The 21104-nt window shown below is 38.1% G+C and overlaps 1 protein-coding gene across 1 annotated transcript in view; it reads left to right on the forward strand.

The window, feature by feature from the left end:
- Nucleotides 1–21104, forward strand: part of LOC129000695 (uncharacterized) — a 30622-nt gene that overhangs the window by 3199 nt on the left and 6319 nt on the right. Inside the window, exons 3-26 of the mRNA XM_054427656.1 lie at nt 1176–1334; nt 3022–3153; nt 4089–4261; nt 4418–4549; nt 4706–4837; nt 4994–5125; nt 5282–5413; nt 5570–5701; nt 5858–5989; nt 6290–6421; nt 6722–6853; nt 7895–8030; nt 8787–9081; nt 9279–9420; nt 10519–10699; nt 14364–14418; nt 14803–14912; nt 15671–15857; nt 16422–16640; nt 18428–18590; nt 19066–19169; nt 19925–20115; nt 20363–20581; nt 20766–20889. Of these exons, the coding sequence (XP_054283631.1) occupies nt 1176–1334; nt 3022–3153; nt 4089–4261; nt 4418–4549; nt 4706–4837; nt 4994–5125; nt 5282–5413; nt 5570–5701; nt 5858–5989; nt 6290–6421; nt 6722–6853; nt 7895–8030; nt 8787–9081; nt 9279–9420; nt 10519–10699; nt 14364–14418; nt 14803–14912; nt 15671–15857; nt 16422–16640; nt 18428–18590; nt 19066–19169; nt 19925–20115; nt 20363–20581; nt 20766–20889 (3646 nt within the window). The remainder of the gene's footprint in view (nt 1–1175; nt 1335–3021; nt 3154–4088; nt 4262–4417; nt 4550–4705; nt 4838–4993; nt 5126–5281; nt 5414–5569; nt 5702–5857; nt 5990–6289; nt 6422–6721; nt 6854–7894; nt 8031–8786; nt 9082–9278; nt 9421–10518; nt 10700–14363; nt 14419–14802; nt 14913–15670; nt 15858–16421; nt 16641–18427; nt 18591–19065; nt 19170–19924; nt 20116–20362; nt 20582–20765; nt 20890–21104) is intronic.

Here is a 21104-nt window from a genome sequence, read left to right on the forward strand (position 1 = left end):
GATCTAGCTACGGTTTTTCTTAGGTTACTCGATTAATCAATAAGAAAACCTTATTCAAAATTGATATTAAACAACCTCTGGAAACAGTCCATAAATATGTCACAACAGGATTAACAATTGTCTGAATTATGATGACAAGTCAACATTAATTGGGAACAGAAAAAAGTTAGGTAGGTAATCCTTTATGTAATGCAGTAGGCATCCCTGTAGTTAACCTACTAACATGGCCTAGTTGTTAAGTTATTATTATTCTATACAAGTTAAGAAAATTTCCCATATGGGGAATAACGTTGCTCTCCTGGTAAGACCTGGACCTGGGACCAATTTAATTCTTTGTATTGAGGTCCCAGGGCCAAAAACACCATCCGTTTAAATTCATAAATATATATTTACAGTAGGCCTATGTGCCTGTTAGCACGATAACTCGAGCAAAAATGATCCGATTTTGATGACATTTTGTAAAAACGTGTAAACATACATTTATACGTACAAGTTTGCGAACCAGCATATGGCAACAGGGTTTAAAATGCATAAAAACAAAATTTTGAAATTTGTTTTTAAACAATTTTGTAGAGTAAAAAAACAAATATTTTAGTATAGGCTATTGAAGAGGGTTGTCATGCGCTTGATCGTTAAGAAGAGAAAAAAATTGTAAATTTAAAATTCCTATGTTAATATGGCAAATAAGTAAACTGTTATAGCTTCCTTGTTTATGAACACATTTTGATCAAATTTGGAAAATTTCATACTATATAGGTACAGTTCGGTACAATTAACTTTTAACTACAAAACACTTTATTACCTTCCCTGAAGCAGCAAATCTAAGTAATCTTTAAACTAATGTTATTTAATTAGAGAGTATATGACATTTTTAAGTAGATATTTTAGTAAAAATGCAATTACACAAATGGAAATTCACTTTAGTATGCTGGTTTGCTGTGACAGGAGTATTTTATCATTGAGGTGTAACGTATCCTCTAAGTAGAATATAAATACATTGGGTTTAGAATGGAGGGATTCTTTTGTAGCTTTGTTAACAATTAAGATTAGTTCTTTTTTAGCCTGGACCATATATTGAAAGCCCTAAGATCAACGACATCAGGGTTCAATGGATTTAATCAATAGCTTATAAAATTAAATGTAAAAGCTGTACCTATTAAGTTTTTCTTTTTCAGAAAAACACATTCAAAATAACATGTGTGAAACTTGTGTCGTCCGTGGATTATATGGTGGCGGCGGGGGATGAGAGCGGAACCGTCACAGTGTTTAGGATTCCAAAACCTACACCTGAATGGATCAAATCCATTTACAAACAAACCACCGCCTCTACGAATGTAAGTACGATTAACTGTCTACCTACGAGGGAACTCAAATAATAAAATCATATTCCTCCGGTTGATTTTAAATTGACTGGGCTACAAATGATTAATAAGTAAAGTATTATTTTCATTCCTAGAGCCAAAAAGTATCTCAGCTAGATTAACGGACATGCTAAACATTTTACTAACTTTAAAATTTTTATGCTGATTTAAAAAAAAAAAAAAAAAAATAGTCCTGATTAAAAACAATATTTTCATAGGCTATCATTGTTTGAAATTTGTAGCGAATGTTTCACTTAGGGAATAAGCTAAATTACCTTAGGTGTCATGGTAAGACCTAGACCTGGGACCAATTCGCTTAGCCATTAATATCTTATCTTACTAATATTATAAATGAGAAAGTTTGGATGTATGGATGTATGTTTGTGACAAGTGAACGCGAAAAATACTGGTCGGATTGGGCTGAAATTTGGCATGATGATAGCTCAAATTCCCGATTAACATATAGGCATATTCTTATTTCAAAAATCCTTTTGGGCTCCGCCCCAGTGGCTCTGGAGTTTCCCATGTTAACCTTATGAGAAATGGAATTATTGAATCTTAACAGCTGTTTCAACTAAACAAGTTGGTTGTGTTCTATGATGTTCAATAGCATTAAAGCTACAAGGATTACCAACAGGGAGCAGCACTATTATTTCTTTTACATTTATGACAACAGCTAATTTGCAACCAAAAGGTGAGTGAGCGTAGCGAACGAGCTCCAACCTAAAGGTGAGTGAGCGTAGCGAACAAACTTCAACCAGGACGTGATTGAGCCATGCGAACGAGATAATCTTGAAAATTAAGAAGTTAAACGGGACAAAGCCCGCGGGTTACAGCTAGTCTTAATATATAAAAGAAATTTGTGTTAGTTACAGCGTTTATAACTAGAAAACTACTGAACCAATTGGCATGAAAATTTACAGGGATATTCCTTAGGTACTAGAATAACATAATAGCCTGTTTCCGTTTCAAAAACCCTTAAGGGAAGTGTCCTATGGCCATTTGCAGTTAACATGTTAATCTTATGGAAGAATGTTTTATTTTGTTTACCATGCCATTTTTGTCATATCTTGATTAAATTAAATTAAGGAAACAGCTGGTAATGATAACCTAATTTTTAAAAACAAATCTATGCATAACAAATGTATTTTATTCCATTTGTTTTTTACGAATATTTGTTGTCAAATGTAACTGAAGGCAAGTGAGCGCAGCAAACAAGCTTCAACTTAAAGGTGAGTGAACGTAGCGAACAAACTTCAACCAGGACGTGATTGAGCCATGCGAACGAGCTCATCTTGAAAATGAACGAGCATTTGACATAAAACCACATTAGGACAGGACGACGTCTGTCGGGCCAGCTAGTTTTATATAAACCTAAGTATTCATTACACTTATTTATTAAATAAGGAATAATCTGACAATTTTGAAGAAATATTTTACTAAACATCTTGTAACAGGCAATGGGAAATCCACTTAGTCTGCAAGTTTGCTTCAGCGGGGTTATTAATTTTTGTTGCCGCTTCACATTGTATGTTTAAGTAATAAATACACCTTTATGGACTTAACTAGACAAAATTAATTGTAAAAATATTTTGTCAAAAAGCTCCATTGTGGGCTCTGGTGGTGAAATATACTTTGTATTTGTTGTATTGTATTGTAGGTGGAGAGATACACAGTTGGAGGTTTACACTCTACTCCAGTGACAGCGCTAGAGTGGAGCACCAACGGACAGAAACTGTTTAGTGGTGATGCCACTGGCCTAGTAGTACTTACAGAGATTGACTTCTACATGGTAACTTATGCAAATGTGCTATTTAAAACATTCAAATTTTAGTGATGAATATATTTATTCTGTAAGTTAGTCTGAGACTTTTGTAGGGCAATGACATTGGTGTAGTGAGATTAAGTTCAGTCCAGACTGCAAGCTCAACTTAGATTAATACTTTTAACCTTAAAATGCTAAATATGTCAAAGAACTATCCTAGACGAGACTTAGGGGTAGGCGTTCTTGTAAATAATAACACTAGTTACATTTTAACTGCTCAGTGGGCTGCTTAGGTGTTTACCGTGCTAAGACCTTGTGTAGACTGATGTAAGGAGGGAGGATTTAGGCTGGGTTGGAAAAGGTGGTGTGATGTGGTGTGATATGACGCCATGGGAACAGCTATGAGCTCCTATATTTAAATCACCTGATTTTGCATATTGCCAACGCGAACAAAAGTTATGGTAACATTATGGTACAAGTATCAAAGTATGGTAAAATTATGTTACAGTTTGCTTTACTCTAGGTGATCCGTTACTCTAGGTGTTGACAAAATCTCTGAACTGATTGAAAAATTCTTGAACCAATTGTTTGGGTATTTGGTCTTAAACTCTTTGAATTAGACTATTCATCAATTAAATTATAACTGTTTTTACCCTGTTCACATGATAATCCAAACTATTTCAAAACAAGTTTTTGGGGGACATACACATAGAAAGAACAAGCAAAACGTAGGAAAATACTTGATTTGTGATGTAGCTTAAAGAATGTATTAATTTGTCAACAAAGGCCACATGAAGTAGTTCTGAGCTTGACTCCCAGGTTCCGCATGTTAGGTACAGTTTAAAGTTTTTTTTGTTGAGTTATACTTGCATAGATAGTAACTAGTAAGTAATTGTGAATATGGTTACGTTAATCCTGTATTCAATATATTGGATGATGGAGCTGAAGAGTTGATGTTATAGAACCTGAGCAAGGCGTGCGAGATCCTGAATGAGAAGTACAGAGTGGTGCAGCTGAGCTACAATCAGCAATGCCAGGTGTTGGTGGTAGCCACTGAGTACCGCTGTATATCAGCACATAGACCAGACAGTGGCTCTTGGAAGGTGGCTCAGGTCGGCCAGCAGGAGAGACGCAGGTAAACATACAGAGTGGTACAGCTGAGCTACAATCAGCAATGCCAGGTGTTGGTGGTAGCCACTGAGTACCGCTGTATATCAGCACATAGACCAGACAGTGGCTCTTGGAAGGTGTCGCAGGTCGGCCAGCAGGAGAGACGCAGGTAAACATACAGAGTGGTACAGCTGAGCTACAATCAGCAATGTCAGGTGTTGGTGGTAGCCACTGAGTACCGCTGTATATCAGCACATAGACCAGACAGTGGCTCTTGGAAGGTGGCTCAGGTCGGCCAGCAGGAGAGACGCAGGTAAACATACAGAGTGGTACAGCTGAGCTACAATCAGCAATGCCAGGTGTTGGTGGTAGCCACTGAGTACCGCTGTATATCAGCACATAGACCAGACAGTGGCTCTTGGAAGGTGTCGCAGGTCGGCCAGCAGGAGAGACGCAGGTAAACATACAGAGTGGTGCAGCTGAGCTACAATCAGCAATGCCAGGTGTTGGTGGTAGCCACTGAGTACCGCTGTATATCAGCACATAGACCAGACAGTGGCTCTTGGAAGGTGTCGCAGGTCGGCCAGCAGGAGAGACGCAGGTAAACATACAGAGTGGTACAGCTGAGCTACAATCAGCAATGCCAGGTGTTGGTGGTAGCCACTGAGTACCGCTGTATATCAGCACATAGACCAGACAGTGGCTCTTGGAAGGTGGCTCAGGTCGGCCAGCAGGAGAGACGCAGGTAAACATACAGAGTGGTACAGCTGAGCTACAATCAGCAATGCCAGGTGTTGGTGGTAGCCACTGAGTACCGCTGTATATCAGCACATAGACCAGACAGTGGCTCTTGGAAGGTGTCGCAGGTCGGCCAGCAGGAGAGACGCAGGTAAACATACAGAGTGGTGCAGCTGAGCTACAATCAGCAATGCCAGGTGTTGGTGGTAGCCACTGAGTACCGCTGTATATCAGCACATAGACCAGACAGTGGCTCCTGGAAGGTGTCGCAGGTCGGCCAGCAGGAGAGACGCAGGTAAACATACAGAGTGGTACAGCTGAGCTACAATCAGCAATGTCAGGTGTTGGTGGTAGCCACTGAGTACCGCTGTATATCAGCACATAGACCAGACAGTGGCTCTTGGAAGGTGTCGCAGGTCGGCCAGCAGGAGAGACGCAGGTAAACATACAGAGTGGTACAGCTGAGCTACAATCAGCAATGTCAGGTGTTGGTGGTAGCCACTGAGTACCGCTGTATATCAGCACATAGACCAGACAGTGGCTCTTGGAAGGTGTCGCAGGTCGGCCAGCAGGAGAGACGCAGGTAAACATACAGAGTGGTGCAGCTGAGCTACAATCAGCAATGTCAGGTGTTGGTGGTAGCCACTGAGTACCGCTGTATATCAGCACATAGACCAGACAGTGGCTCTTGGAAGGTGTCGCAGGTCGGCCAGCAGGAGAGACGCAGGTAAACATACAGAGTGGTACAGCTGAGCTACAATCAGCAATGCCAGGTGTTGGTGGTAGCCACTGAGTACCGCTGTATATCAGCACATAGACCAGACAGTGGCTCTTGGAAGGTGTCGCAGGTCGGCCAGCAGGAGAGACACAGGTAAACATACAGAGTGGTACAGCTGAGCTACAATCAGCAATGTCAGGTGTTGGTGGTAGCCACTGAGTACCGCTGTATATCAGCACATAGACCAGACAGTGGCTCTTGGAAGGTGTCGCAGGTCGGCCAGCAGGAGAGACGCAGGTAAACATACAGAGTGGTACAGCTGAGCTACAATCAGCAATGTCAGGTGTTGGTGGTAGCCACTGAGTACCGCTGTATATCAGCACATAGACCAGACAGTGGCTCTTGGAAGGTGTCGCAGGTCGGCCAGCAGGAGAGACGCAGGTAAACATACAGAGTGGTACAGCTGAGCTACAATCAGCAATGTCAGGTGTTGGTGGTAGCCACTGAGTACCGCTGTATATCAGCACATAGACCAGACAGTGGCTCTTGGAAGGTGTCGCAGGTCGGCCAGCAGGAGAGACGCAGGTAAACATACAGAGTGGTACAGCTGAGCTACAATCAGCAATGTCAGGTGTTGGTGGTAGCCACTGAGTACCGCTGTATATCAGCACATAGACCAGACAGTGGCTCTTGGAAGGTGTCGCAGGTCGGCCAGCAGGAGAGACGCAGGTAAACATACAGAGTGGTACAGCTGAGCTACAATCAGCAATGTCAGGTGTTGGTGGTAGCCACTGAGTACCGCTGTATATCAGCACATAGACCAGACAGTGGCTCTTGGAAGGTGTCGCAGGTTGGCCAGCAGGAGAGACGCAGGTAAACATACAGAGTGGTACAGCTGAGCTACAATCAGCAATGTCAGGTGTTGGTGGTAGCCACTGAGTACCGCTGTATATCAGCACATAGACCAGACAGTGGCTCTTGGAAGGTGTCGCAGGTCGGCCAGCAGGAGAGACGCAGGTAAACATACAGAGTGGTACAGCTGAGCTACAATCAGCAATGTCAGGTGTTGGTGGTAGCCACTGAGTACCGCTGTATATCAGCACATAGACCAGACAGTGGCTCTTGGAAGGTGTCGCAGGTCGGCCAGCAGGAGAGACACAGGTAAGATACAGAGTGGTGCAGCTGAGCTACTAATCGAATACATCTTTTGAGGTCAACATATTCTGCAGTCACGTTGAAATCAAGAACATCTTCCACAATAATGGAAAATCTAGAACATCTTCCTTTTTTCACTTCATTGTGAAATCAAGAACTTCTCCGCCATCAAGACAAATTGTTACTATTTTCAAGGTTATTGTAAAACTGTGGACATCACCCGCAATCATGCCAAAACTGTCAATTTTTGATCATGAATTTTTTGCAAACGCTTTCCACCATCACAGGAATATTCGCTCGTCTTGCCCCAAGCTTGGCCCTACTTGACCCCTTTCCTTGAGCCAGCTGTTGGCATGACCCAATTCAAAAATACCAGGGACCCGCAGACCCCTAATAAAAAGGTACACTTGCTGCTTGGGAAAACCGGGAAAAATGTGTGTTTTTTTCCAAGAGTTCTGTGGCCACCTTGCTTTCTGAAAGGGCGTGCCTTGTGGTCTGGATCTGAAGAATTTTAATTTCTGGCGCTTCTTTCTTATACATTTCTTCTTCTATAAAGTTCTTATTGCATAAATGATTTAATTAATAAAGCATATGGTGCAGATATATCCACTAACTGTCTATATCTGCAATTAGTGGCAGTTCTAGGAACTTGTCAAGGGAGGAGGGCTAACCGGGGTGTTCCAGGGGTGACCGGCCTTCCCCCCGTCAAATTTGCTATTTTTAAAGCTGTTTTATGACTTTAAAGCCATTTTAAGGTGTAGAACTGTATTTGCACTGATCTCGTTCAAGCCACATCAGATATTAAAAAAGAGTCCAGTGAAAGATTATTTTTGCTGGATGTGAGAATCACATCAATAAGAAGCACAGCAATTATTCAAATAACTTGGGACTTCCCTATCCGAATAGTCAAAAATCCAGGCAATTGAATTTTTGAAGAAAATATGTTAACTAAAATACTATTGATGATGTTCACAATCATTGTATCCATTGTCAATACTATGAAGGTATTTTCAACAATTGTATTCATTCAGGTATGTTTGTTGACAGCCTTTGTAGAGTTGGAGCAACGTTTTTCGTACAGCCTCAGAAACCCTTAGAGCGAACGATATACTCAGGAAGAGCTGGTCTACGCTTCTGGCAGTCAGATAGTAGCGGCACTGTGCACAAAACTTTGATCTTCAAGGTAAAAGACCACTATATCTTACCTTCGTAAATTTTTCTTTCTTTAAAACTATTTAAAAAAATTACTCTTCACAACATATACCTGGGGCATGTAAGTTAAAACTAATAAATGTTAACCCTTCCCAAGCATTGGCCATATATATGCCAACGATGCTATTCAGCTGTGAGTGTTGGCCGTTTATATACACAACTCAGCAACAAGCATACGACGCATATATATGTCAAAACTCAAAACATATAATCGTCATTTAGGTATTTTACAGTTGTTTTTTAGCCATCTTGAGTCATGAGTCTACTTGTTGTTCTGAAAAACTGAAATCTATTAGAGAAATAATGGCTAATAAAGACATTTCTATTTATTTATGATTTAGGCCTACTTCTCTTAACTTTGAAACTAGAACTCTTGTCAAACCCTGATATCAAATACAAACCTTTAAACAAAAAAGTTGGGAACTATATGTTCTTTTCACTTTTTAGAAAGTGAATTATAAAATTTTTGTGTTATGGAGAAAGAGTTATTTTTAACAAAATGTATAGAATCCTTCTTCTGGTTAGATACATGGGCCAGTCTAATATCCATGATCAACCTTAAAAAAAGTTGGAACTCAAGATAAATAAATAAATATCACAAAGTGTTCAAAATATATTTATAACCATATACTAAACAATATAGAAACAGAGCATCTATATCTGTAAATACCTAGACTACCAAGCTACCTATTATTAAAGGTCTGGTAGTGATAATAATGTTTTTCAGGACGCAATAAAGAAGCCGCACCAGCTGATTCGCCTGCTACACCCCCCTCCTGTGAGGGAAGGGGTTGGGGGCTGGGAGGGAGAGCTTGGTGTAGTGATGCCATGGAAGGGACTGTACCTGGTATCTCACAACTCTTCAGGTCTAGTGGTGTTGGACCCGCAGCGTATATCAGTAGTAGCCTGTGTCTATGGGTTGACGGACGTCCACTCTATGGCTGTGACTGCCTCGGAGATATTCATTATTGCCGGCTCACGCAACATCATGAGGCTCTCTTATCTGCCTGATGTATATGGAGGTAACTATATAAAATTTTAAGATTTATATTTTACTGAAAAAAGGTTACTGACAAAAACTGCTAAGTCATAAATTCCTGTGTAAACAAAAGCTTAAAAGATCGAAAGAAACATTACCTTTGTTGTTAGAAAAATAAATCTCATCTACACAGGAGATTTGAGATTTTATCATCAATTCATCAATCTTATTTGTTTACAGGAAGCCAAGAAGAACCTGTAACCTCGCTGTTTGACGAACTGAAAGTGTCTCCTGTTACCGAAACATTTTTGGATTTGACGTCTAGATTGAAACAAACGGCAAACGATTTAGTGAGCAAAAGACCAGTCACTACTGTAAGTGGGTGAGTCATGTTTTTACATTCTCTGGTCTCTGGTGTAAGCTAAAAAATATATTCTGTACTTTTATAAAAATACTAAATAAATATTAAATAGTAACTTTAGCAAAACCTGTATACTAAATTAAAGGTCAACATACCAGAAGTACTATTAGGTAATTCTGGTTTTGGTTAGACAATAATTTGTTTCCATACTTGAGTTTCACCTTAAGTAGAATGTTGTGCTAAAAACAGGGTGTCTAGTAGTCGGGAAAAACGGGAAAGTCGGGAATTAAAATTGAATTTTAAAATGTTCTTGAAAAGTTGGGATTTGTTCTTTATTTTGTTGTTACAGTCAGGAACTTTACTGACCACGTAAAATCTAATCAAATGTCCATTAATTGATGCCTGAAACATATTTCGTAACTTGGACATCGGTATTGGGAATCGATTGTCAAAAAAACCCGATGCGTCCAAGAAGATTGCGACATCGGAAATTACCGCTTTTCCAGGATGGGGGGGGGGGGGGGGGATGACGATAACGTTGCTGTGACCGCGGGTTTCGACATTTAGATGATAAGAATTTTGATAATTAGGTAGGCCCTAATAAAAAACTAATTATTAGGTAATAAGGATAGAAAAAGTCCACAAATACATGATAAGTTACTTAAAATTTTACTTAAAATTAAGGAGTTTCTCCCTATATTTCAAATTTTAATATGGGGTACAGTTTTTTAATTGGGCTAACCTAATATCGATTGAAACTTGAAACTATTGATTGAAAATATCTATTAGGTCCTTAATCAATATTTTTATTTTTAACTATATTAATTATAAAATGAAGTTGTTATAACCTAACCTAACTAACCAAACTTGCTGATAATGAAAACATTGAATGAAGGTTTACTAATCAAATCGATGGTTTCAATCGATATTAGAGTAGCCCAGTTAAGAAACTACCCTTAATCCTACTTTCACACTTCAAGTTGCTGGACTCAAGCCCGGAACCGTTTTACGTATTACTTCATGCTAGGCACAGGGAAAGCTATTACCACACATGTTATTATCACAAAGATAAAAATCCATTGGTGGTTGGTGGGATTAGAACCAGAGACCTGTTTGCAGGACACTCCTAGAAGAGGATGAGGAAGGTACAGATGCGCTAGACTCCTTGGACCTCCCACCAGTCCTACCCGTGGAGGGTGATGTCCTGGAGCTCACCTTACAGAAGGACCCAAGGACACTGAAACTGGACGAGATCGGGAAACAATCATTTGACGACGTTCTCTACTCCTCAACTCGCAAGGTACATTCACAACATGACTCTTGGGATTGGGTTATAGCTATTCCTAGCTACTTAAATTTTCAGGCACCCCTCCATTCACTATAGTGACGGTTTTTAAAGTTGGTTGTCAGTTTTACTAGTTTACTGGTTTTAACAGAAACCCAAAATCAAAATTTTTTAAACTCCCTGTCACTGTTAAAGGATTATAAGAGACTAGTGATATTTATTTTAGGAACAGTATATTATGGTCATGATTCAATATTTACAGCTTGTCATAACCTGTAAAACACATTTTAAAATTGTTGACGATGCTCAGATAATCCACAAAACAATTTCTATTACCTTTTCATAAAGAAACCCTTATGTTTTATTCAAAAATAAAAATAAAATTAAAATATGTAGTTCATTGAAGGGAGTATTTATTGGTTACTCTACAGCAAAGCTAAGAACCTCCACCAGACATTCCTTTGGGTATTTAAATTCCAATCTCTTAGTCTTTGGTTTCCTCTGCTTGTTCAACATCCCGCACTTGATTTCCATCATCGAGTTGGTCTTGACCAGTCCTTAGTAAACTCTCTCTCTCTCTCTCTCCTGTGGCCATTGGAAACCTAGGTGGTTTTTGGCCTCGCCAACCATGTGCCTCCAAGCTCTTTTATCCTCTGCCAGCTCCAAGTCTGCTCCCATTCCTCTCAAGTCCTTCGTCACCTCATCAACCCATCGCATTCTTGGTCTACCTAATGGTCTCCTTCCTTCTGGTATACCTATGAGTACCATCTTTACCATCTCTCTCCTTAGTAAAGGTTATTTCATTTAATCCCATGGTATAGTTTGCTGATAGCCTATCTGGTTTGATGCTAGACTATCTGGTTTGCTGCTAGCCTATCTGGTTTGATGCTAGCCTATCCGGTTTGCTGCTAGCCTATCTGGTTTGATGCTAGCCTATCTGGTTTGCTGCTAGCCTATCTGGTCTTTGCTAGCCTATCTAGTTTGCCGCTAGCATATCTCCTATTTGTTTCGACTCCTAGAGGGTGTTTCAATTACCCTAGAGAATTTCATGCCATCGTTTTTAGAGCTGGTTATAGGTTCAGGGTCGTATCCTACGCCTGGCTTCCTTGTTTGAAGCCTCCTTCTGTTTTTAATTTGTGTTTGTCCTTATTATTCTTTGCCCTGTGGTTAGTCCCCGTCTAGCACCTTCTTTACTTCCTACCAAGAGCCCCACCCCCAGGATGCTGGAGGTGCAGGAGTAGGGAAACTGTCGGAAGGTAGTGGTTCAAGTACTCGCGGAACCAACACTCCGACACCTCCAAGAGGTGGCGGAGGTGGTCCCCCGAATACTTTCCTCACTACCCAGCCTACAGCGATCCCTACACCCACACCTACCACCACCTTACGAATGCGACTCATGGTTAACTAATTGACAAAAAAAGGAGACTTACTAAGATAATTCTTGGTGCTGTTGATTGTTTGAGATTTTTCAATGAAGTAATTTAATGTTTCTATGGAAACATTTATAAAAAAAAACACAGTATATAGTAAAGTGTTAGTGATGTTAAGCATTATACTCTCTTTTTTTAGGATAAATACCCCCACCGCAGCAAACCTGCAGACAAAGCGAATTTCAATTTGCCTGATTGGATTTACATGAAAATGTCTCCTTAAAAATGTCACATTTATTCCCTATTTAAATAGCATTATTTTAACGAGTACTTAGGTTTGCTGAAACAGGGAGGGTAAAACATGTGTTCTTTTGTGAAATGTTAATAGTTTAGTATGAAATTAATGCATTTTGCAAATTTAAACAAAATAAGTTCATAAACAAGCAAACCACAACAGTTTACAATTTTCTCCTTAAGAATAACATGGGAATTATAATAACAATAATTAAATTTACACTTTTTGAACTTTCTCCCTAACCATTAGGCATACAACAATGCTTCAATATACTAAATTATTTGTTTTTTTTTTTAATCTCTACAAAATGGTTGGGAAATAAATTCGAAAATTGTATGGTTTTAGGGTCAAAAATGGGGAAAACCAATTTTTACTCCATAAAACCCCCCAAAAACCCCTGTTTCCATAGTCCGATCATGCTGGTTCGTGAACTCGTTTGAATAAACGTAAGTTTACACGTTTGTACCAAATTTCATCAAAATCGGATGATTTTTGCTTGAGTTATCGCGCCAACAAACACATATAAATATATATTTAAATTATTTGTCTGTTTAAGTAAACAACCTCTTTTCTTCATAAGAAATACATTGGTATTTGATGTCCTGTGGGGCAAAGTCCGAGGACTTTTATTACAAGAATTGGTGAAAGGGGGCGTCTACATAAAAAATACTTAATTTTGACACGTCGGTTGTAAAAATCTGTCCATTATTAAAATTAACGGAGGAGTAGTGTTTCGTAGAAATCACCTTCATGAATACAGTGTGTAAATTAAGTATCAAAACAAATCTGTATTTTTTAAACCGAAATAGATAGAAATATTCTGTTTGTGGCAATAATTGTTAACAAAGGTTCCGCAGTTTTTTACATCAAAAATATTTTTTAGCCCCCCTAACAGGGTGGTGGTAGGGGGTGACTTATTTTTTCAAAATAGTAACCACAATTGAATAACACCTCATTTTGAAGTATTTGTAAAAAAAAAACATAATGACGCAAATTTGAGATGAATATCTCACCCATAGCCAAAATGGCGGATATTCCATAGCGGGTGCTTTTTTACAAAAATAAAAATAAAATTTTGGAATCCCCGCCATTTAGGCTAGGGGTGAAATATCTACCTCGGGTTTGCGTCATTGTTTTTCTTTTAACAAACCCTTCAAAATTAGGGGTTACTCAATAGGGGTTGTTATTGAAAAAATAAGTCACCCCATCCTCTACCCTGTTAAGAGGTGAAAAAATATTGTTGATGTAAAAAATTGCGGAACCTATGTTAACAATCAATTCCAAAAACAGAACATTTCTATCTATTTCGGTTAAAAAAATACAGATTTCTTTCCATTACTTGTGAAATTGGTGCTTTTTCACATACAGGAAATCAAATTTTGGAATGCCTGCCATTTTGGCTAGGGGTGGGATATACACCTCGGGTTTGCTTCATTGTGCTTCTTTTGACAAATCCTTTAAAATGAGTGGTCACTCAATAGAGGTTGCCATTTGAAAAAAAAATTGTCACCCCTTACACACTACCCTGTTAGGGGGGTAAAAAATATTTTTGATGTAAAAAGTTGCGGAACCTTTGTTCACAATTATTGCCACAAACAGAATATTTCTATCTATTTCGGTTTTAAAAATAAAGATTTGTTTCAATACTTAATTTACACACTGTATGCCTGATCAGATATTTAGATATTTTACTAAGGCGGGTATATCCATCAAACCAGATTTTTTTCTTCATAACTTTTGTACAAAAAATTAGTTCAGCCCTGAGGAAAATCTTTTTACTATCAATGAATTATTTCAAGCAAAATACAAAACATAACCACTTTAGTTTATTAATTTTGGCAAAAAATTATGAAATTCCATCCCTTAATTTAATTTAGCCCTGGAAAGGTTAAGGAAAACTGTAGAAACATAAGACATTAATATTAACTAAAGTAATGTGATTAATTATTTACACAATTCATTCTTTACTACCTCAAGGAAGTTAATTAATATTTAAATATTTTATTGGTTTCAGGTCAAAACCAAAAACTCAAAACAAAGTAAAGCCGTAAAAGCTTCAAACAGTAACGGTAAGTAATATTTCAAATTCATTTTACATAGGTAATGGAATATTTATAGTATGCCAAAGCTGGGCAATGAATTTTTAAAATCAACTGATGTAGGCTTAATTTATGAAGAAAGACTGACATGGTCCCACTACAAAGTAAGACCTGTATTTGTATAAAACCACTAAACAGTATCTAACCATTACATTACTGATAAAATTTTTGTTGTTTAAAGGCTAGCAGTGCGGAGTGTGGGGTATGGATTCATGTATCCGCAATACTAAGACTGCTTTCAGAGTAAACTAATGATTTTCTTGGGCAAAGCTCGGTCCCCAGGTACTTTGTATAAAACCACTAAACAGTATCTAACCATTAAAGTACTGATAACGTTTACGTTGTTTACCTCAGTTGCAGCACCAGACACTTGTTCCGACACAGCCAGTGTTGCGAGTGTCAGATCGGGGGAATCAGAGGAGAGCGAGTCTAACAACAACAACAACAACAACGTCGGGGAACAGGTTAACTTCATGATTACCCCTACTCTTAGGCTTTAGTTTAGCTTCTTTCTTTCCTTGTGATCAATAACTACTTCTTTAGAAATGTAAATATCACTAAAAAAATAATGCATTTTTTCTGAGGATTAATTAGTTACTCTGTTATTCATTGTTACAAATGTTATGCACAGTAACAATTTTGAACAAAACACAAATATGTTTTTAATATTTTTCGATTTTAACTAAAAACTAGTAATATCTTAGTTTGTGCAGTGGATATTAGTAGTGAAATGTGTACGTGGTCATGAATGGCATTAAAATTTACAAAGGTCAGTAGTTTCATGCCAGTTGGTTAGAGTCTTGACTCAAGTTTTATCTTATATACAAACGGTGACAATTAAGTCGGATAGGACGACTTTATAACCTTAAAACGAAAAAAGAGATCACAACCAAATTTGGCATATCATAACTGGTAATTGTAAGCTACTTTCGTGTACATTGTGATCGGATGCCTCCTACGGGAGACGGCCCATAGGAAGTAAGTTGAAAATCTTTAATCTAAGCATAGGTTGATATATACATCAGATTTAAGGTCTTTTTTAATTAAAAACAATGCCACAAAACCGGACTTCAAATGGACAACCTTGTCAACAATTACAACCATTCAAAGATTTCTACTTTTTTAAACTTTTTACTTATAAATATGATGATACAACAAGCAGATAAGACAAAACTCTAATTTAGTTCCATATTAACACCAAGGCGTTATCGTTATTTTGCAGCCCCGTTTGTCGTTGGATCTGGTGTCAAGTTCAACTCTCTCAGCTGCCATCCCTCCCGACATTCTGCCTGATCTTAGGAGTCCAGATTCTATCATGAAGGACGTCCACGACAAAGAAATCCTTGTTGCCAAAGCATTTAATTTAGAAGAAGTCCTATTGGCTGCTGAAAAACACTTTGAAAAAGAAGGTTTGATGATTGACTTTAAGATTAATGTTGTTACACAGAGCGTAAGCTTGGGGTTGAAGGATTTCTCAAGAAAAACCAAAACTTTCAACTAATGTAATTTTAATGTTTAGTATGCATTGGTGTTTTTTGTGTCAAGCCCCAAGAGGACTCAAATTCAATTTTTTTATATTTTTCAATTACAAAAAACTTTTTTATTTGGCAAGAATTGGAAGAATACATTTAACACCAAATAAGTTTGCCATTATTAAAGTTGACCCATGTAAAGCAAATTGTGTAGCTAAAAGAACTTTAATTTAATAAAATTCATTAGCATTGATCAGTTGTGTAAACCTAGATACCAGCTACATGATTAAAATAACCTGTAAGAATTTTTGTTAGATTAGCAATCTTGCCCCAATGGGAAAGAATACACATTGGCACAAAAAATAAATTAATTTTACGATTGGGTAATGGTTGTGTATCTTGTAAAACTTTGGTGTTAGATTGCAATGCAGGTACACAGACCAAACTTTCAATTTTATGCAATCTTTAATCTAAAATTCAAAAGTACCTTTATCATTTCAGAGAACGAGACTGAGGGTATCAACAAAGACTGTCTGCCGGAGCTGTTGTCTGGAGTAAAACACATAGAGGAGACTCTGAACTACGGCCCTCCCTCTGGCAGCAGTAGTGCCATACCTTCCCTAGAGGCGGGCAATAACACAGTGCCACAGTATACGGTGCTCAGACAAGACAGCATAGACCACCCTCTAGCTGACGATGTGTGCGGCACTGTCACCAGCGGTACACTTATTTTGTAAAATGTTTAAATTCTTAAAGTATGAAATGACTTCACCATCGACTATTCATCTGTAGTGTTATGATAATACCCCTGCAGCAGCAAAATCTAGTGGTGACTGCAGGATGTGGTTGTCGATTTCAAACCAGTATTGACTGGCTATCCTAGTATTACTCAGTTTGGAAGCTGCTTGTGACTTAGTTTTTGGATATTCAATTCAATTCAAAACTACTTTATTCATCTCTTGTACATAGAAATACATTGAATGGTGTCAACAGCTGCATGTAATAGTTAAATTAAATACATTTCTTACATAACAAAAAAATTTCACACACCTAAGTTTTTTATAATAACACAAAGGAAAAGCCGAACAATATTAATACAATTGTTAACAAAAAATACATTATGTTAAATTTATTTTTATTTTTAACATTCAAAGACTATTCAACTCTTCAAAAGAATAAATAGCCTTGCTGATTAGAAATTTTTTAAATTTAATTTTAAATATTGTTTTGGAAGTCTGATTCAACTTTGATTGGGAAATTTTTTATAAAATTTTGATCCCGCATACAAGGATTCTTTCTTAAAAATTTTCAGACTATGATGGCCAATTGCAAGGTTTTCCCGATTTCTGACTATCCCCAACTCGTTCCAAATTATAAAGGCTGTCCTTTACCGATAAAATTGTTTCAAAAACGTACATTCCATAAATTGTCATTATATTTTCTGATTTAAAATGTTCTTTATTAACCAAAGTTTCAGAATCTAAATTGCAGATAATTTGAATAGCTTTCTTTTGCTTTTTTAGAATAGAATTCAAATTGTAATCACTAGTTTTGCACCATAAAGTGAAATCCCAAAATATATATTTGAGTGGATATATGAAAAATAAATAACTTTTAGAGTTTGTTTTCACATAAAGGTTTCAATCTAGATAATAGTTATTTGTGCAACTAGTGAGAAAAGTGAGCAATTGACTCACTCGAGAGAAATCCATACTCACGAGCCGTAGGCGAGTGAGGAATTGTTTCTCGAGTGAGGCAATTGTACTTTGAACTCGAGTTGCACATTATACTTTTCCTACAGTTACCATAAAACAAATAAATTGGTGAAGAAACATAACCTATTTTTACACAGAAGTGAACTTTTAATATAACATTTAATGTTGAAGTGACAAATACAACAGTACAACAGCTGACCAGCTGATTTACAGCCAGTGCTGCCAACGTATTTCGCGCGCATAAGACGTTGCCTGCATGTTACGCGCTCACTATTTCGTGCCTTCACGTTGCAAATCTGGAGTGAGACAAAGTAATTAGAGTGAGACAATGTTAACATTGTCTCACTGATGAGCGAATTGGCCACTTTGCTTTCTCAAATCAGTGAGAGAACATGTACATTGTTAGGTGACTGTAGGAAAAGAATATAATCCTGATTGGGTATTGATTATTGAACAAAAACCAATGTAACTAGAAAGAGTCCAGAGGCTAATAGATTGTTAGATACCCAATAGCATAACACATAGCACTGATGTCGTTCTGATGTTGGGACTTCTTCAGAGATTGGGCTGAAGAGAATGTCAAAGTTAAAACTGGAGAGATGTTCAGTGTTACCAACTGTAGCCATTATAAAAAACCCAAATTAAATGAGCTATTCTTACATGACACTTGAAAAACAGCAGATTGGCGACTCAACAAGGTCTTGAGATCGAGGCTTAAAAGATTGACTCAATCAAGTGTAGCAAGATTTAAAACTTCAGGTAAACTGAAGTACACAAACGGCTATGTTACAGACGACACATTGACATTGGATTGTAATGATGGCTGGTGTCAGGTGACCACTCCTGAGGTAGCTCAATATGTGAGTGTGTGTAGAGACTACGTAGTGATGAGTGGGCCGAGCAGGACACTACACTCCACTACTGTGCCACCCGCCTCCCCTGCCCGCTGGTCTAGGTAACTTGAACTTGCAAAGGTTTAATATATAGGCTATACTCACTATGTCATGTGTCTTATTGTTAGCTTGTTCTGATAAATCATAACCAACGTTTTACTTAAGGATTTAGTAGGTTTTACTGAATGGGCAAGAGTCCAATCTGGCTCAAGAAACCCAAAATTCTATACTTTAAACACTTCCTGGCTGCTTGTGGAACTTTCATTCCAACAAAAATTATTGTGTAATTAGACCCAAACTTCAACATCCAAAGTGAATGTCCACTTTTGACTTCAAGTTGTCTAGTTTAGTCCAAATAATGTTTGGTAAAAAGTTACACCATGTTGAGTGTCAGTTTTGGGGGTGAGGGTAGTGTTAAACTTAAACTTTCCTCGGTTGTAAATACGGTCAAAACATTTAAAAAAGAGTTTCAACAAAATAAAATCATGAAAAAATAAAAAATGGATCAAAATCTTTTAATTGTGTCCCATTGTTTAGGCTTGGTTACCGAGCCATGGACGTACTGCTTTCACCGGAAGGGCAGCTTGTGTGGAAGCTGGACTTTGATGTTGCAGCTGCTCTACTAGATTCTGATAATAATGGTAACAATCATATTTTCATTTCCTTGATCAACCATAGCATATTTTAAGCTGGGTTTTCTTAGGCGCGGAAGCGGAGCGCGGAGAGAGGAACGTGGATTGCGGAAAAGCGATAACATAGCGTTCCGCTCCGCTTCTAGGAAAATCCAGCTTTAAGCTGGGTAGGAGTATAGATTAGAGTATTATGTGAGTGATCTAGAATAGATTTTTACAAAGAACAACTGATCCTCAGCCAATACAATTGTTAATTGTTTATTGATCAGTGATAGTTAGGTCAACATAAAAACTTTTGAAAAGCTACAAACCATTCTCAGGAATGTACCGGTGATCAAATGATTGACATTTTACTAATTCGTTCTCAAGGAGCATCTATCGCATTATCTTGTAAACTGTTAGCGTGATACAAACTGCTTGACACTCTCACTTTTCTTGTGTAAGCTGGTTGTGTATACATTTCACCACCTTTGCTGTATTTCTAAACCAGGTGCTATTTTCTCCAAAACCTTCTGATGAGAAGTGATATATAATGAAAGTAGAAAAATCAATATAGCCTAGATTATAGTGTGATGAATTATTTTATAGATCATGTCAATAAGAGTGGCAAGCAGTATGGGCTTGCACCCTCCTCCCACCATCCCTTTTGTTATTTTGTACAGTCATCTCAACAATTATTTGGCGTTTATTCAATACTACAAGCGTCTAGTGGTAAGACTCGATGTTACCACATAACTGCATGTTACAGCTTTATTGTTTCATAGGTACAGCTGGTGGTAACTGGGAGATCGCAGCCAGGGGGGTGGAGAGTGTAGCACTAGGCAGTGATGTCGCCTGGTACGTGTCTAGTGGACGAGTCTACCTTCAGACAGAGCTTAGCAGTGTTACACCATACCGAGACGGAAGTCTAGTCCCCTGTCCATCGCTAGTCACCAGTATATGCTGCTCTAAAGAGGTAGGTACTGGATGATTTTTGTAAATCGTCCAAACTTTGGTCTTGTTACTAACCAAGACGTTGATAGAAGTTCTGGGTCTTCAGGTCCCTGATATCTCAAAAAGTCAAAAGTTTTCCTGAGAAATCAGTTCAGGCCAGAAATAAAATCACGATCGAAAGATTAAAATGTTACTTCGATTGTAAGGAAATAACGATGATGTCTATTGTCATCATGGCGGCGGATAACCATGGATAATGTTCCCCACAGATGGTCTGGGTGTTGACCGCTGATCACTGGGTGTTGTGGCGTGCGGGTGTGACTCCCGACTGTCCCGAAGGGTCTCATTGGCAGAGAGTGGACACACCCGGACACGTTCAAGTGGCAGATATAGCGCTGGGACCCTACAACCTCGGCTGGCTAGTGGACCGTAGCAACTCAGTCTACTACAGTGACAACTACATGGAGGACAAATGTGTCTGGTGGCAGGTGAGAGAACCACTCATTGGTTGTATTTATTGTTGAACATCATTTGCTTGGATTCAGTAGTCCTAGTCACATCTGAAATAGGAAGTAGGAAACATCAGTGAATTTTACAATTTTTGACACAGTTTTACTCAAGGAGATTTGGTTTACTAAAATGATTGTCCCTAATGAATTGTTTGTTTTGCAGGTCCTCATAAGGAATTACATGTTTGAGAACAGTTCTCTGTGTCAGATCAGTAGCAATAATAACTCTGTTTGGATCACAAACAGAATGTCTCCTTATGTCTACGTCAACTCAACAGCCATCAAAGGTAACTTTAACTCTTACAGTGGAGAATGCATGGCAAGGTTTAGAGTATTAATTAACTCTAGTTAGTTGTTCTGCTCATGCTTCGCAACAGGGTACGAGTACTTTTAAAAGAGGAAAAACGGTTATACTCATATTTGCGATATAAATTATGAAATTTTACAGGCAAATATCAATTGTACTTATTGCTTATTTTAATGAAAATCCTTTGTATTTGCA

Source organism: Macrosteles quadrilineatus, unplaced genomic scaffold (assembly GCF_028750875.1).
Source record: "Macrosteles quadrilineatus isolate MER2022 unplaced genomic scaffold, UCM_ALF_1.0 Scaffold_8__2_contigs__length_117827958, whole genome shotgun sequence".
Taxonomy (NCBI): Eukaryota; Metazoa; Arthropoda; class Insecta; order Hemiptera; family Cicadellidae; genus Macrosteles; species Macrosteles quadrilineatus.